The 17,195-nt window shown below is 43.2% G+C and overlaps 1 protein-coding gene across 7 annotated transcripts in view; it reads left to right on the forward strand.

Moving 5' to 3' along the window:
• The window catches only part of PHLDB3 (pleckstrin homology like domain family B member 3), a 99,984-nt gene that overhangs the window by 71,227 nt on the left and 11,562 nt on the right, over window positions 1–17,195 (forward strand). For 6 of the 7 annotated variants that reach the window (XM_056541684.1, XM_056541685.1, XM_056541683.1 and 3 more), the window contains 9 exons: window positions 1,046–1,183; window positions 2,235–2,363; window positions 5,094–5,249; window positions 5,514–5,624; window positions 8,747–8,830; window positions 11,640–11,696; window positions 12,815–12,905; window positions 13,676–13,862; window positions 15,480–15,558. In XM_056541684.1, coding sequence (XP_056397659.1) covers window positions 1,046–1,183; window positions 2,235–2,363; window positions 5,094–5,249; window positions 5,514–5,624; window positions 8,747–8,830; window positions 11,640–11,696; window positions 12,815–12,905; window positions 13,676–13,862; window positions 15,480–15,558 — 1,032 coding nt within the window. The remainder of the gene's footprint in view (window positions 1–1,045; window positions 1,184–2,234; window positions 2,364–5,093; window positions 5,250–5,513; window positions 5,625–8,746; window positions 8,831–11,639; window positions 11,697–12,814; window positions 12,906–13,675; window positions 13,863–15,479; window positions 15,559–17,195) is intronic. The other variant, XM_056541686.1, reaches the window with a different exon arrangement.

Here is a 17,195-nt window from a genome sequence, read left to right on the forward strand (position 1 = left end):
GACTATAGTGTACAAATAATTGTGGCCTATAGTGTACAAATAATTGTGGCCTATAGTGTACAAATAATTGTGGCCTATAGTGTACAAATAATTGTGGCCTATAGTGTACAAATAATTGTGGCCTATAGTGTACAAATAATTGTGGCCTATAGTGTACAAATAATTGTGGCCTATAGTGTACAAATAATTGTGGCCTATAGTGTACAAATAATTGTGGCCTATAGTGTACAAATAATTGTGGCCTATAGTGTGCACATAATAGTAAACTGTAGTATATAAATAATACTGGACTATAGTATGCAAGTAATAGTGTCCTATAATAAAAAATAATAGAGGCCTTTGGTATACAAATATTAGTGGCATATAGTATACAAATAATAGTGCCATATAGTGCCCTATAGTATACAAATAGCAATGCCATACATTATACAAATAAGAGTGGCCTATTATATGCAAATATTAGTGGCCTATAGTGTATACAAATAATAGTGCCATATAGTGCCCATATAACAGTGCCAAACAGAACCCAAATAATCGTGCATATATATTGGCTAAGGAAGAATGACCTACTTTGGCTAAACTGGATTTCTGTCTGGTGACTAAATAATACCGCCATATAGTGCCCATATAACAGTACCGTAAAGTAAAACATGTGATTACAATGAATACCACCATACGGTATTCATTGTAGTGCTGTAGAGGCTAATAAGAGGGCACACAGACTAATTAAAAAAAAAACAATGTGGTGACTAAATAATGCTGCCAAATGTTAATCCAATAAGATTGAAGCACAGCGTTCAAATAATACTGCCATCAGGTGCCAAAATGACACCTCCACATAAGTGCACACACTGCTGTATTGTGGCTCATATACTAATCCATTGGGAAGTATGGCTACACAGTGCCACAATTATACCACCATACAGTGTTCAAATAACAGTGTCCAATGAAACATTTGCCCAGTAGTACCAGTGCTACACATTGCCGGGGCATGGCCTCATTTTCCCCTCTAGCCCTGCTGACCTCTTTACTGCCTTTATTACAGGTGGAGATGGAGCTGGCTCTGCTAGAAGGCGAACTGAGGACAGAACGAAAGGAGATGGAGAAAGACGAGGAGACCATAAAACTCCTGCAAGAACAGCTCCGAGAGATCGAGTGGAGGTGGCAGGAGGAGAAAGAGAAGGTATATATTATATATATAGTTGTTCTTAATAGCCCCACTGCTTTAGTTGCCTAGATTTGGAGCAGCTTTATTTCCTTTTCTGATTCAGAATGCATTCACTCTCAGTTAAAGGGGTACTCCGGTGGAAAACAAATTTTTTCATATCGACTGGCTCCAGAAAGTTATACAGGTCTATAAATTACTTCTATTAAAAAAAATAAAAATCTTAATCCTTCTAGTACTTATCAGCTGCTGTATGCTACACAGGAAGTTGAGTAGTTCTTTTCTGTCTGAGCACAGTGCTCTCTGCTGACACCTCTGTCCATGTCAGGAACTGTCCAGAGTAGAAGCAAATCCCCATAGCAAACCTCTCCTGCTCTGGACCGTTCCTGACATGGACAGAGGTGACAGCAGAGAGCACTGTGGGCAGACTGGAAAGAACTACATAACTTCCTCTCTGCTAATAAGTACTGGAGGGATTAAGATTTTTTAATAGAAGTAATTTACAAATCTGTTTAACTTTCTGGCACCAGTTTATTTTAAAAAAAAATAAAAATGTTTTCCACCTGAGTACCGCTTTAAAGGGGTACTCATCTGCTCAGCGTTTGGAACAAACTGTTCCGAACACTGGAGCTGGGAGCTTGTGACGTCATAACCCCGCCCCCTCATGAGGTCACGCCCCACCCCCTCAATGCAAGTCTATGGGAGGGCGCATGACGGCCGTCACGCCCCCTCCCATAGACTTGCATTGAGGGGGCGGGCATGACGTCATGAGGGGCGGGGATATGACGTCACTAGCTACCAGCTCCAGTGTTCGGAACAGTTTGTTCCAAACGCTGAGCAGCGGAGTACCCCTTTTAAGCCGAGAGTGCAAGTGTATTTGAAAATCAGGGAAGATGGCTGCCCACAACTTTGCACAACCCCTCTAGTGGTCTATAGCTAGATTGCTCTGCATATGGCTAGAATGGTGGTCCTTGACTGGAACCTTTCATGGTGGTCATATTGCCCAGTGGGCTGCTGTGGTACCCCCATAACTATAGCAGAGGTTTCATTTTCCCTTTTATACCTACAGGATAAGTTGCAATTACAGAATGAGAAGAAGAAAGTGAAAGAATTGGAGAAGATGATATCGGAGTATGAGGCTCAACTGGAGAACCAGCCGGAGAGTCTACACGAGCAGCTCAGGAAGCAGGTCCAGGAGGTGAGCAGAGGCACCGGGCAACGTCTTAAAGAGGGCGCCAAGGAGACCCAACACGATTTTACTGTAATGGCCAGTATAGACAATATAGGGGTCTCTAAATTTCATATACTGTATTAGTTAATTACAGGGAGAGGGGAGGGTCCCTCATTTGGGCCCCTTATCTAGTAGTAGAATAACAACTAAGGGCCCTATTACACAGGGACCATTCAGACCTTCTGAAGAATCATTGGCCGCACATTTTCCCGAGAGCGAGGAGATGTGCGGCTGATGGAAAGAGACACATGAACGACCCTCTGACCATTTATGCAGCCCGAGCGTATGACTGATGGAGCTTTGTGAACGCTCTGTAAATGTGCACCAACCACCAAGTTGCTCATTTACAGATGGGTTTGGGCTGTCTTTTAGAGCCCAGAAAAAATGCCTGTGTCTCTGGCGGTCCCAGCATGTCCGTGCATATCCCAGAAACCTTGTTGCCTTAAAAATGTTATATAGCTTAGGGGAGAAGTATCTGATCGCAGAGGATCCAATCGATAGACCCCCCGCCATCTTTAGAACGTCTCCCAACTCTTGCCGCCGGGTGCTCCAGCCCCCACCTCCTGAGACGTACTTATCTTGGCGGTGATGGGCCCCTCAGTCAATCACAGTCTTTCCTCAGTCACTGATGGACTCAGCGGACTGACTTCAGTTCGTCTCGGAAGGTGGGGGCCGAAGCGCTCAGCGGGATGAGTCGGATGCTGTTCTAGAGATTAAACACTTATCCCCTGTGGATAGGGGATACATTTTTAAAAGCTGGATAACTCCTATAAAGGAGAACTCCACAGGATAGGGTATAAGTAACTGCTCTCCGGAAAGGGACCCCGGCTCGCTGTGAGAAGCGTGTGATCTACTGATAGATGGCAAACACTGCATTCATTTCTGTGGGAGCGTCGATGATGCCTGAGAGCTGTATTCAGGTCTTTTTGGCGCTCCCATAGAAATAAATGGAGTGCGTGCCTTCTGCAGCACACGTTCCTCACTGAGAGCCAGATCCCATCTGGAGGTTGCGGAGAGTTACAGCGTTCGGACGTCCCGCGATCAGCTACTTATCCCCTATCCTGTGGATAGGGGATAAGTTGTTTCTCCTTTAATTGTCCCTCTTATTAAACCTAATTTTCGTATTGCACTCCTTATGGTAAATAAAAAATATTTCTAATTTACTTTGCTTAAAAAAATCATGTTTTGTATGTTTTATTTGTGCTTAAAGGGGTATTCCAGGAAAAACGTTTTTTTTATTTATCAGCTGGCTCCAGAAAGTTAAACAAATTTGTAAATTACTTCTATTAAAAAATCTCAATCCTTTCAGTACTTTTGAGCTGCTGAAGTTGAGTTGTTCTCTGATGACACCTGTCTTGGGAACTGTCCAGAGTAGAAGCAAATCCCCATAGCAAACCTCTTCTACTCTGTGCAGTTCCCGAGACAAGCAGAGATGTCAGCAGAGAGCACTCTAGCCAGACAGAAAAGAACAACTCAGCAGCTGATAATTATTGGAGGGATTAAGATTTTTTAATAGAAGTAATTTAAAAATCTGTTTATCTTTCTGGAGCCAGTTGATATAAAAAAAAAGTTAATTTTCTTGGAATACCCCTTTAAAAAATCTGCCGCTAGGTGTCTCCCTACTTGTCCAGAGCACATTCCCCCCCATCTCTTTCACAGACTTTGGACTCCTGCTGGCCTGGCAGAAGTACAAAATCAGGAAATGCAGTCTGGAGTGCTGAGGGGTGTGTGTGCAGCCTTAGCCAATCATAGCTCATCTCACACACTGAACTGCTCTGGGCTGTGTGTAGCAGAGTGAGGGAGGAAGTTCTCCCCTGTATGGCTTCAGATGATGTCACGCCTGCTGGGGAACGCCCCTTCCCAGTCTGTGAATCTGACTGAGCAGAAAATACAGAACAATATCAAGGTAGAAAACTAAAAAAATAAAGGCCGGGGGTGGTTTATCATGATGGGGGCAGTGAACTGGGAGGATTATAACATTTAACAAGATCATGACAGGTACTCTTTAAAGGGGTAGTCCAGTGGTGAAAAACCACCAGTGGTGAAAGATCGCAGGGGGGCCCAGTTATCTTCTGTACGCGGCCCCGGCTCGCTGGCCAGATAGTGAGTGTTGACCACCGCATGAAGCGGCGGCAGACACGCCCCCTCAATAAAAGTCTATGGCAGAGGCGGAGCTTGCCGAATTGTATTGAGGGGGCATGTCAGCTGCCGCTTTGTGCAGTGGTCAACACGCCCCCTTACCGCGGGCTGTCGGGGCCTCATACAGGAGATTGCTGGGGGCCCCAGCATTCGGACCCCCCCCACGATCTGAAACTTATCCCCTATCCTTAGGATAGGGGTTACGTTTTTCATCACTGGATATCTCCTTTAAGTAGTAACTGTGCAGTACTATATTTCACCTGCAGAGGTGCTGTAGGACTAAAGTAACTTTCTAACAGGTTCAACCACAAATTGCAGATTATTGCTGGGGATCTCAGCTCTTCAGGGGATGGAGAATTGTTTAGATAGGTTGCTTCATTTCTTAGACAAGAGACGGTTCCACCACCATAATAAGGTCTTTGTGCTGGAGACCTGCTCATCATTATTCTGTTCTATTATGGGTAAAGGATCTGGGTGGGATGGGGTTGTCAATGTTTGGTTTTCCTGCAGAGAATGTTATTGCTTGGGCGGGTTTATAGATGCACCTTTGTATCCTAGATGACGGAGATGATGGAGAGCGCAGTCAAGTCCTTTGAAGACTTGGAGTTCCAGCAGTTGGAGAAGGAAAGCAGCCGAGAAGAGGAGAGAGAAGCCTCGTACAGGCAGATCTCACAGAACCTATCCCAGAAGCAGAATGACCTGAACAAAAGGAAGGTAAGACCATATTGTAAATAAATTAATAAATCACAAATCATAGTCGCCATAAGCAACACGTCAATGCTGTAGAATGGCCCCCACAATTGAGTCTTATTGACGCTGGTGTTATTTGGGCATGCAAATGGGCCTGTATCAATATCCCCTGTACAGTCACAAGCTACATTGTATTTGTATTTGCTTTGCATATTTGCAAAAAAATAAAAAAGCTCTATATTGTTTTAATGGGAAACTTGACTCAGGATACAACATCTTGTCTTACAGGATAAAGTGATACGTCTGGAGGAGCAAGTGCGGAACGCAGAGGAGCAAGCGAAGGCGGAGAGGCTGAGGATCAGCGAGGAGAACACACGGGTCTTCCAGTCTCTGAATAAGGTACATAGACGACGTATTATACATTGGTCATACACCTGAGGAGTAGGTGATGTCCTCTAACATAAGGGTTGTGTTCATTGATATTTTTCAGTTTGCTGGGATGGGACATTGATGCCTTGTACCTAGTTGAGATTCATGGACAAGCTTTTATATTTGGTACAATGCGACACTGTGGAAGCAAAAACCTGCAATACTATGGGGTGGCGTAGTTTAAGAGTGGGGCTAGAGCAATATTGCAAGCTGCTTATACTGCCATACATGACTGTAGGACATTTTTTCCCAACCAGGATGCCTCCAGCTGTTGCAAAACTACAGCTCCCAGCTTGCTCGAATAGCCAACGGCCAACCGCACGGTCAAAAAATTCCAAAGTCCAAAATAGCGTATTTTTGGTCACTTTTTATATCATGAAAAAATGAATAAAAAGCGATCAAAAAATCCGATCAATACAAAAATGGTACCGCTAAAACCTTCAGATCACAGCGCAAAAAAATGAGCCCTCATACCGCCCCATATGCAGAAAAATAAAAAAGTTATAGGGGTCAGAAGATGACAATTTTAAACGTATACATTTTCCTGCATGTAGTTATGATTTTTTCCAGAAGTGCGACAAAATCAAACCTATATAAATAGGGGATCATCTTAATCGTATGGACCTACAGAATAATAAGGTGTAATTTTTACCGAAAAATGTACAGAAGCCCTCAAAAGTTACAAAATGGTGTTTTTTCTTCAATTTTGTCGCACAATGATTTGTTTTCCGTTTCATCGTAGATTTTTGGGTAAAATGACTGATGTCACTGCAAAGTAGAATTGGTGGCACAATAAATAAGCCATCATGTGGATTTTTAGGTGCAGAATTGAAAGACTTATGATTTTTTAAAGGTAAGGAGGAAAAAATGAAAGTGCAAAAAACGGAAAATCCCCTGGTCCTTAAGGGGTTAAACACAAAGAAAACATAGAAAACTTCATTTTTTTTTAAAAAAAAAAGCTATATTAGAAAGATTTTTTTTTTACCATAAGGTAATAGCAAAAATTAGTTTTAATGACAGTGCCCATTTAAAATATAGGACACCCAAAAATCCGAACTATAACACTCCCTGAATTCCCATAATCCTATAAGAGGGACAATGCTGGTATTAACCCCCCGTCTTCTAGGAGCCTCTTGTTAGGTGGGCTTCCATGGTCTTCTGCCTGTAGGAATGGACGCGTACACAGATTTGAAGCACTTCATTAAACCTGTCAGGATTCAGTGATCCCATTTTACCTTAATCTGAGAAACAATGAATGAATGGGAACATGGCTTAGATCCAAGTCAGTGAGTTAGGCGTCACACCCAATGCCATAAAGAGCCGTCAGCCTCATACCCAGCGGTGAGGTGTCAGCGGTATGTGCTTCTCCTCTACAATCCCTTCCCCCATCCACCGGCAGGGAATATGGTTAATCACTGGGAGCCATGTAGCAGACATAGGGGGGGATTTATCATTGTCCACTGAAAGGTCGTCAAATTTTGGCAAATCTTGCGCAAAATTCTTTTAAAAATGTTTTTAATTAACTTTATGCCTTGCTTGCCAAATGGACAAAGCTTGTTATAAAGTGGTTTTCTGCAACACTGGATTTATCACGAGCTACAGAGATAACGTAATTGTAGCAAAAATCTACTCCAGCTTGGAACTAGCGTAGATTTCAGAATCCCTTCGTATTGGCCAGTTTTATTTTTTTATAAAAAATCGCGCGCCTCTTAGAAAATCAGGAAAGTGAAAAGCAGCGCACTTCACATTAAAGGATTAGAAAAAAATAACACTTTTCTTTTCTAAAAACAGCGCCACTCTTGTCCTTGGGTTGTGTGTGGTGTTGCAGCTCAGTTCCATTTGAAGTGAATGGAGCCAAGTTGTAATACCGCACACAAACTGAGGACAGATGTGGTGCTGTTTTTGAATATTAGCTTGTTTTTCTCTTCCTGGGTAACCCCTTTTTAAAGGGGTATTCTGCCCCTAGACATCTTATCCCCTGTCCAAAGGATAGGGGATAAGATGTCTGATCTGGGGGCTCCTTCCGCTGGGGACCCCCACAATCTCGACTGCGGCACCCCAGACATCCGGTGCACGGAGCAAACTTCACTCCGTGCCGGATGACTAGCGATGCAGGGCGGAGGCTCGTGACATCACAATCACACCCCGCTGGTGACTTCACGACCACACACCCTCAATGCAAGTCTATGGGAAGGGGGCGTGGTGGCCGTGACGTCACCAGTGGGGTGCGACCATGATGCCACGAGCCTCCGTCACTGCACCGACGCTCTAAACAAATGCCGGGTGCAGCAGGGAGATCATGGGGGTCCCCAGCGGCGGGACCCCCGCAATCAGCCATCTTATCCCCTATCCTTTGAATAGGGGATAAAATGTCTAGGGGCGGAGTACCCCTTTTAAGGCCGGATTTTGATAAATTCTCCCTAAAATACTTTTTTTTCCCCCCCTTGCAAAAGATCAGGAGGGTTTTCGGCCGTCCCCCGAGGGGTCCACATTGTGATGACCGGTGCTTATATCTATGCCCTGCTGCCAGTGAGATTATTTCTATATTCTGGTTTGACAGCGCATAATGGGATTGGTTATAATTATATGTATGTAGAAAATAATCCAGGATCATTCACACCCTGCTCTAAATATAGAGTTATACAGTCGAGCCCAGTGATTATAACAGAATATCAGATGTGAATGACAATGATAAGCAGCCGGGCTGACCTCAGTGAAGTTAGGATGTATTTTAAAGGGGCCGTCTGCTTTCTCAATTTCTCTTGATTTAGAAGGGTCCCCAAAAAGTCAGCGAATCACAGAGTGTCCTTCTGCTGGGGTCTGCAGTAATCTGCTGTGATCTGTGGAGGTCCCCAGCAGTGTAAGTGTTCGATTGGTCTGCAGCGCCACCACAGGGAACACTCGGTATTACATGCTGCCTATTGAAATGAATGTACTGTCCATGGAACGCATAGGATCCTTTGTAGCTGCTCTACACTCAAGGAGCAAGAGACTCTCCACGTAATAATCCACAATACTATCATAAAGTAGTTACTTATAAGTTTTGTAAAGCAGGCAGTCTCTGGGACCTCATGGAGTTACTTATTTTTCAGGAAAAGGATCGATTACTTGCTCTTAATGCATTAAGCGAGAAGACCTCCGACCAACAGGACGGGAAGGAGGGTTCCACCAAAAAGGTGCGTAAGAAACTTTATTCATGATTGTTCTTTCACACGTCATCATGTTTCCTCTCATGTCTTTCTTTCCCAATTTCCTACCTTCTCATCTCTCTTCAGTCATTCCTTCCATCTCCCCCATCATCTCTCCCTATTCCTTCTGTCATCCCTCCCGTCAACTCCCCCTATTCCTCCCGTCATCTCCCCCTATTCCTCCCGTCATCTCCCCCTATTCCTCCCGTCATCTCCCCCTATTCCTCCCGTCATCTCTCCCTCTATTGCTCCCGTCATCTCTCCCTCTATTCCTCCCGTCATCTCTCTCCCTATTCCTCCCGTCATCTCTCTCCCTATTCCTCCCGTCATCTCTCTCCCTATTCCTCCCGTCATCTCTCCCTCTTTTGCTCCCGTCATCTCTCCCTATTCCTCCCGTCAACTCTCCCTCTATTCCTCCCGTCAACTCTCCCTCTATTCCTCCCGTCACCTCTCCCCCTATTCCTCCCGTCACCTCTCCCCCTATTCCTCCCGTCACCTCTCCCCCTATTCCTCCCGTCACCTCTCCCCCTATTCCTCGCGTCACCTCTCCCCCTATTCCTCGCGTCACCTCTCCCCCTATTCCTCCCGTCACCTCTCCCTATTCCTCCCGTCACCTCTCCCTATTCCTCCCGTCACCTCTCCCTATTCCTCCCGTCACCTCTCCCTATTCCTCCCGTCACCTCTCCCTATTCCCCCCGTCACCTCTCCCTATTCCCCCCGTCACCTCTCCCTATTCCCCCCGTCACCTCTCCCTATTCCCCCCGTCACCTCTCCCTATTCCTCCCGTCACCTCTCCCTATTCCTCCCGTCACCTCTCCCTATTCCTCCCGTCACCTCTCCCTATTCCTCCCGTCACCTCTCCCTATTCCTCCCGTCACCTCTCCCTATTCCTCCCGTCACCTCTCCCTATTCCTCCCGTCACCTCTCTCCCTATTCCTCCCGTCACCTCTCTCCCTATTCCTCCCGTCACCTCTCTCCCTATTCCTCCCGTCACCTCTCTCCCTATTCCTCCCGTCACCTCTCCCCCTATTCCTCCCGCCACCTCTCCCCCTATTCCTCCCGCCACCTCTCCCCCTATTCCTCCCGCCACCTCTCCCCCTATTCCTCCCGTCTTCTCTCCCCCTATTCCTCCCGTCACCCCTCCCTATTCCTCCCGTCACCTCTCCCTATTCCTCCCGTCACCCCTCCCTATTCCTCCCGTCACCCCTCCCTATTCCTCTTCATCATCAATCCCTTTGTCTCTCTCCCCAGAACATCAGGTTCTATCATGGTGTCTGGAATTTACCTGAAAATAGCGCTGACTTCTGTGCAATACATTTTTCTCCATAAAATGTGCCGGAGCTGATTTGGATGCAGAATTTGGGGCTTATTTTACCCCTAAGAGTATTTTTCACAGGCACAATTTTTGCAATTCTGTAGAAATTCTGTGTCTGCATTCATTTTGCAGAGTTCTAAATTTTTACCACATTTGTAGAAATTGCGTGGAATCCATGCAGAACTTTTCTGCAGAGTTTCCTTCAGAATTCTGCAGTATTCCTCAGTGCACTTATAAAAGTGGCCACATAACTGTTACTAACATGCGAATTCCGCACTTTCTGGAGAAATTCAAGCTCCAATGACTTCATGCTCGACAAAGACCTCTATGAAGGTCGAAACATCACATCTTTGTACTACATGGGTGAATAAAAACCCTTTTTGTTTTAAAAACCCTTCTTGGAGGGCCGTCTTCCACCTCTTCTTAGTCTTGGATCCCTACCTTGGTCAGGCCATTTATAAACTGAGCACCCACAGACGTATATATAGTTTACAATGGGATTCTGCTGCACAATATATATATATATATATATATATATATAATATGAGAGTAGAAAGCAGAAGCGGCAGTCCAAAGTATCAATAAATGGTGGATTTATTCTCACATGTGTGCAAAAAGCGACGTTTCGGCTCAACAATGGAGCCTTTCTCAAGCATAGCAAACAGTGTACAATAGTGTCAATATATAGGCCCTCCAATTACACAGGTAAATGAGGGGGGGGGGGGTGCCCAACACACAAATCAAAACAATGTATAAATATACTCAAAAAGACCACAATCAGTCACCTATACAAGTGTTATATAATGATTATACAGTGCCACATATAGTGCAATCATGTTATATACACAATCAAGTGCAATAATAGTGTACCGTGTATCAAAATCCATAAAGTTCATCTCCGGTCCGGTTCCGGAGGCGGCGCTCACCTGCTGACAGAAGCGTAGGTATCCAATAGGAATCGTCTCTTGCTGAAGCATGTTGTGTATGTACACAAACTGAGTGAGCAGGTGCCGATTCACTGTATCCGGTCACTGCCGGATGCCGGAAGTCGTCACCAGTCACGGGATTAGTTTATGTGATGTCAATAGGAAGTGTCCATGTCATAATGGCGCATGCGTGGAGTCGTATGCGCATGCGTAGATGCGCAGCAGGATCGTAGAGCTTCAGGCGCCATGTCAGGTACTGGCAAAACTATGGGCAACGTCAGCTAGCCAAATTATAGCACAGAGGAGGACCATTCTAATTGTTGAGCCGAAACGTCGCTTTTTGCACAGATATATATATATCATTTATTATAATATTTGGTGGGGGCGTTTCCAGCTGTACCTGGTCCTCCCGCCATGAGATGAGAGGTATCTGCCCGCAGCTCATTCCCCTCTGCCCCCTCCTGGTCCCACCCCACCTCCACCTCCTTTTATCTCTCATTGAACTTTTGCACTTGTTCTCTCTGCACTTTTGAGACCTTTCTCTTCTTTTAAGTAGGAACCTAAAATACTGGCACTCACTTCAAAGCGTAAACCTCACACCTCCAAAATAAAAGTGAGTAAACCCCAAGGAACCTGCATGTGTTTCGTCTTCTACTTCTCCCTTCCCTCACCCTTAATCACAAATAATCAAATCGCTTGAAAATTTACAAAAATTTTTTACAAAAAAACCCCCGAACAATTCAATTACACAACTGTCCATTTGTTCGGTATTTGGAAAGAAAACATCGCACCCTGCTGGCAGAATTTGGAATTGCAGTTTTAAATTTAATTTCTATTTTCTTCTGGATTATTTCGCTCGGTAATTTTTATTCATCCTATTGGTTTCTCTGTAAATGTCTTCAGTATATTCAGTAATATTCCTGCCTATTGATTTATACCCTATTTTTATATTTCTGATCACCAAATGATATCATAATGGCACAAAATGTAACTTTTCCATGGATTCACCAGTCCATAGAACAGGGTTTCCCTTAACCAGGGGGCCTCCAGCTGTTGCAAAATTACAAATCCCAGCATGCCCGGACAGCCAACGGCTGTCCGGGCATGCTAGGTGTTGTAGTTTTGCAACAGCTGGAGGCACCCTTGTTGAGAAAAACTGCCATAAATCAATATAGAAGAACTATTTCGTCTATTATTTTAATAGATTTCTCAAAGTAAATTTTATGTATTTATTTAATGAATATATTTAGTTATTTAATTTATTTATTTTATTTATTTAGTTATTTTAGTTATTTATTATTTATTTATGTATTTTTTAATTTATTTATTTTAATTTAATTTATTTTATTTATATTTAACATTGCATTCTATTGGCTGGTGAATTATAACTCAATTCCAAGATCAGCAAAATTTGGATAAGGAAAAAAGAAAATGGCTTATCTCCATTAAAGGGGGTTGACCAACAGCAATAGAATAGCAAGCTGCTCTTTTCCAAGGAAAGTGCCACCCCTGTTGATGGTTATATTGGGTATTGCAGCCCAGCTCTACTGCAGTATATGGGACTGTGCTGCAATACCTCCCACAACCTATGAAGGAGAGTGGTGCTGTTTTTGGAAATAAGCAGTACTGTTTTTATTTATTTATTTATTTTTATCCTGGTCCAATGTTACAATTAAATCCTATAAAAAAAAAAACACAAAGTTTTTAACATTTATCTAAATTGTCCACTAGGGGCTCCAGAGAACCTCCAGCCTCCCCAGGAGAAGAGGAAATGCACAATTTGTCCGGCAATCTGACCGCCCAGTTTCACTCCACGGCAACAGTAAGTGTCGCTAAATGGGTACTCCACTGGAAAAGTATTTTTTTAAATACAAAAAATGTAAACATATTTGTAAGTTACTTCTGTTTAAAAATCCTAATCCTTCCAGTACTTATCAGCTGCTGTATGCTCCACAGGAAGTTCTTTTCTTTTTGAATTTCCTTTCTGTCTGACCACAGTGCTCTCTGCTGACACCTCTGTCCATTTTAGGAACTGGCAGGGTAGGAGCAAATCCCCATAGCAAACCTCTCTTGCTCTGGGCAGTTCCTGACATGGACAGAGGTGTCAGCAGAGAGCACTGTGGTCAGACAGAAAGGAAATTGAGTACCCCTTTAGGGTATGTTCACACTGGAGGTTTGCAGAGGAACTTCCGCAAGTAATTCTGTTCGCTTATTCCTCTCCAATTCATTCAGCAGTGAAAAACCCCATAGTATGTAATTACATTTCTGCTCCTCACTTCACACTGAGGAATTTGCGCTGGCGGAATTCTGTCACTGAATTCCGTTCCGCATGAAGAATTAACATGTTCTTTCTTCATGCGGAAATCGCGTCCTGGCTGGGAAAAGGTGGCCTAGATAGAAGCTGGCAATACAAAGTAGATTACCATTGATAAAGGTGGGAGACTGTAACGTGTGACACTGGCTTCAGACTACACAGGGCTTGTTCTGTAGTCTGTAACCATGGTAACGCAGGAGTCGTGCACACACAATCGGAAGAGGTTTTTCTTTTACTCTGAATTAGTTGGATCCTGAATGACTCTCATCATTTTGCAGCATGTCTGGAGGGCGCCGGCCTGGCTCTGCATCTTGCCGTATCCTCCAGCAGCTCTGGCGGTAAAATTGCCTTAGCCATCAGCCCGAATCTTCAGATCGCAAGGAACCATAATCTACAGGGTGAAGAAAGGAGATCTTGTGGGGGAAGACTACAGAATAATGCTCCAAGGCAACCTGGGACCTATAGGTAATTCTAATACACCTGTGACCTATAATCCTGATAGACCTGTGACCTATAACCCTGATAGACCTGTGACCTATAATCCTGATAGACCTGTGACCTATAATCCTGATAGACCTGTGACCTATAATCCTGATAGACCTGTGACCTATAATCCTGATAGACCTGTGACCTATAATCCTGATAGACCTGTGACCTATAATCCTGATAGACCTGTGACCTATAACCCTGATAGACCTGTGACCTATAACCCTGATAGACCTGTGACCTATAACCCTCATAGACCTGTGACCTATAACCCTGATAGACCTGTGACCTATAATTCTAATAGACCTGTGACCTATAACCCTGATAGACCTGTGACCTATAATCCTGATAGACCTGTGACCTATAATTCTAATAGACCTGTGACCTATAATTCTAATAGACCTGTGACCTATAATTCTAATAGACCTGTGACCTATAACCCTGATAGACCTGTGACCTATAATCCTGATAGACCTGTGACCTATAATCCTGATAGACCTGTGACCTATAATCCTGATAGACCTGTGACCTATAATCCTGATAGACCTGTGACCTATAATCCTGATAGACCTGTGACCTATAATCCTGATAGACCTGTGACCTATAACCCTGATAGACCTGTGACCTATAATTCTAATAGACCTGTGACCTATAACCCTGATAGACCTGTGACCTATAATTCTAATAGACCTGTGACCTATAATTCTAATAGACCTGTGACCTATAATCCTGATAGACCTGTGACCTATAATCCTGATAGACCTGTGACCTATAATCCTGATAGACCTGTGACCTATAATCCTGATAGACCTGTGACCTATAATCCTGATAGACCTGTGACCTATAATCCTGATAGACCTGTGACCTATAATCCTGATAGACCTGTGACCTATAATCCTGATAGACCTGTGACCTATAATCCTGATAGACCTGTGACCTATAATCCTGATAGACCTGTGACCTATAATCCTGATAGACCTGTGACCTATAACCCTGATAGACCTGTGACCTATAACCCTGATAGACCTGTGACCTATAACCCTGATAGACATATGACCTATAACCCTGATAGACCTGTGACCTATAATCCTGATAGACCTGTGACCTATAACCCTGATAGACCTGTGACCTATAACCCTGATAGACCTGTGACCTATAACCCTAATAGACCTGTGACCTATAACCCTGATAGACCTGTGACCTATAACCCTGATAGACCTGTGACCTATAACCCTGATAGACCTGTGACCTATAACCCTGATAGACCTGTGACCTATAATCCTGATAGACCTGTGACCTATAATCCTCATAGACCTGTAACCTATAACCCTGATAGACCTGTGACCTATAATCCTGATAGACCTGTGACCTATAACCCTGATAGACCTGTGACCTATAATCCTGATATACCTGGGACCTATAACCCTGATAGACCTGTGACCTATAGTCCTGATAGACCTGTGACCTATAACCCTGGTTGACCTGTGACCTATAATCCTGATATTCCGACTACTCACCGTCCATCTTCATCTTCCCCAATATTGTAGTTCTATATAGTCTCTATAGTAGTCACATAAGTTTCTTCCTTCTCCACAGACCCATACCTAAAATAGCAGAGATGGAACGTCAGCTACTTGAAGCCATTGCGGAAAAAGAGCGCCTCCTGAAGGCCAGGGTGAGTACAGAGTTTCCATACGAGCTGGGGTCAGTCTGTATCCATTGAATTGGGCCGCAGTGTAAAATATATAAAAGGGCCCCACCTGCTATTTATAATAATATCTTCTTATATGACAGAGAGCTTTATGGGTCCCCTCAGACCAGTGTTTCCCAACCAGGGTGCCTCCAGCTGTTGCAAAACTACAATTCCCTGCATGCCAGACAGCCAAAGGCTGATTCGGGCATGCTGGGAGTTGTAGTTTTGCAACAGCTGGAGGCACCCTGGTTGGGAAACACTGCCTCAGAAAGAGGGTCCAAGTTGCCCCCTTATAGATTCACCCCCTAATCTCTGGGTGGAGTCTATTAGGTGAACACTTACACTTCACAGACTGCAGGGGGCAGCACTGCTTCATATTTGCCCTGGATGGTAATTCACCCATAGACTCGCCATATTAATAAGCAGTAATCAAGGCTCTGTGCAGACCATGCATTGTATTGTTGGAAAAAACATTTCCGGATTCATGACCCAAATCGAAGGCGTAACCGTAACCCTCAAACATCCTGTTTTATGGCATGTTTCCTAACCAGGGTGCCTCCAGCTGTTGCAAAACTACAACTCCCAGCATGCCCGGACAGCCTTTGAGTGGGGAGAGGAGCAAGCTGCTTAGTGATTATATTACATATATGAACTATATCCACATGTTTGTCTAGATTGGGATATTGAGAGGGGATTTACACTTTGCTGTGGTCCTGATTGGTGACGTGATGAAATAAACCATTACACTTTTTTCCACATTTTTGTGTATCTATCTATCTATCTCATATCTATCTATCTATCTATCTATCTCATACCTATCTATCTATCCCCTATCTATCTCATATCTATCTATCTATCTCATATCTATCTATCTATCTCATATCTATCTATCTATCTCATATCTATCTATCTATCTCACATCTATCTATCTATCTATCCCATATCTATCCCCTATCTATCTCATATCTATCTATCTCATATCTATCTATCTCATATCTATCTATCTCATATCTATCTATCTCATATCTATCTATCTATCTCACATCTATCTATCTATCTATCCCATATCTATCCCCTATCTATCTCATATCTATCTATCTCATACCTATCTATCTATCTATCCCATATCTATCCCCTATCTATCTCATATCTATCTATCTCATACCTATCTATCTATCTATCCCATATCTATCCCCTATCTATCTCATATCTATCTATCTCATATCTATCTATCTATTTATCTATCTATCTCATATCTATCTATCTCATATCTATCTCATATCTATCTCATATCTATCTATCTATCTCATATCTATCTCATATCTATCTATCTCATATCTATCTATCTATCTCATATCTATCTATCTATCTCATATCTATCTATCTATCTCATATCTATCTATCTCATATCTATCTATCTATCTCATATCTATCTATCTCATATCTATCTATCTATCTCATATCTATCTATCTATCTCATATCTATCTATCTCATATCTATCTATCTCATATCTATCTATCTCATATCTATCTATCTATCTCATATCTATCTATCTATCTCATATCTATCTATCTATCTCATATCTATCTATTTCATATCTATCTATTTCATATCTATC

Source organism: Hyla sarda, chromosome 10 (assembly GCF_029499605.1).
Source record: "Hyla sarda isolate aHylSar1 chromosome 10, aHylSar1.hap1, whole genome shotgun sequence".
NCBI classification, from domain to species: domain Eukaryota; kingdom Metazoa; phylum Chordata; class Amphibia; order Anura; family Hylidae; genus Hyla; species Hyla sarda.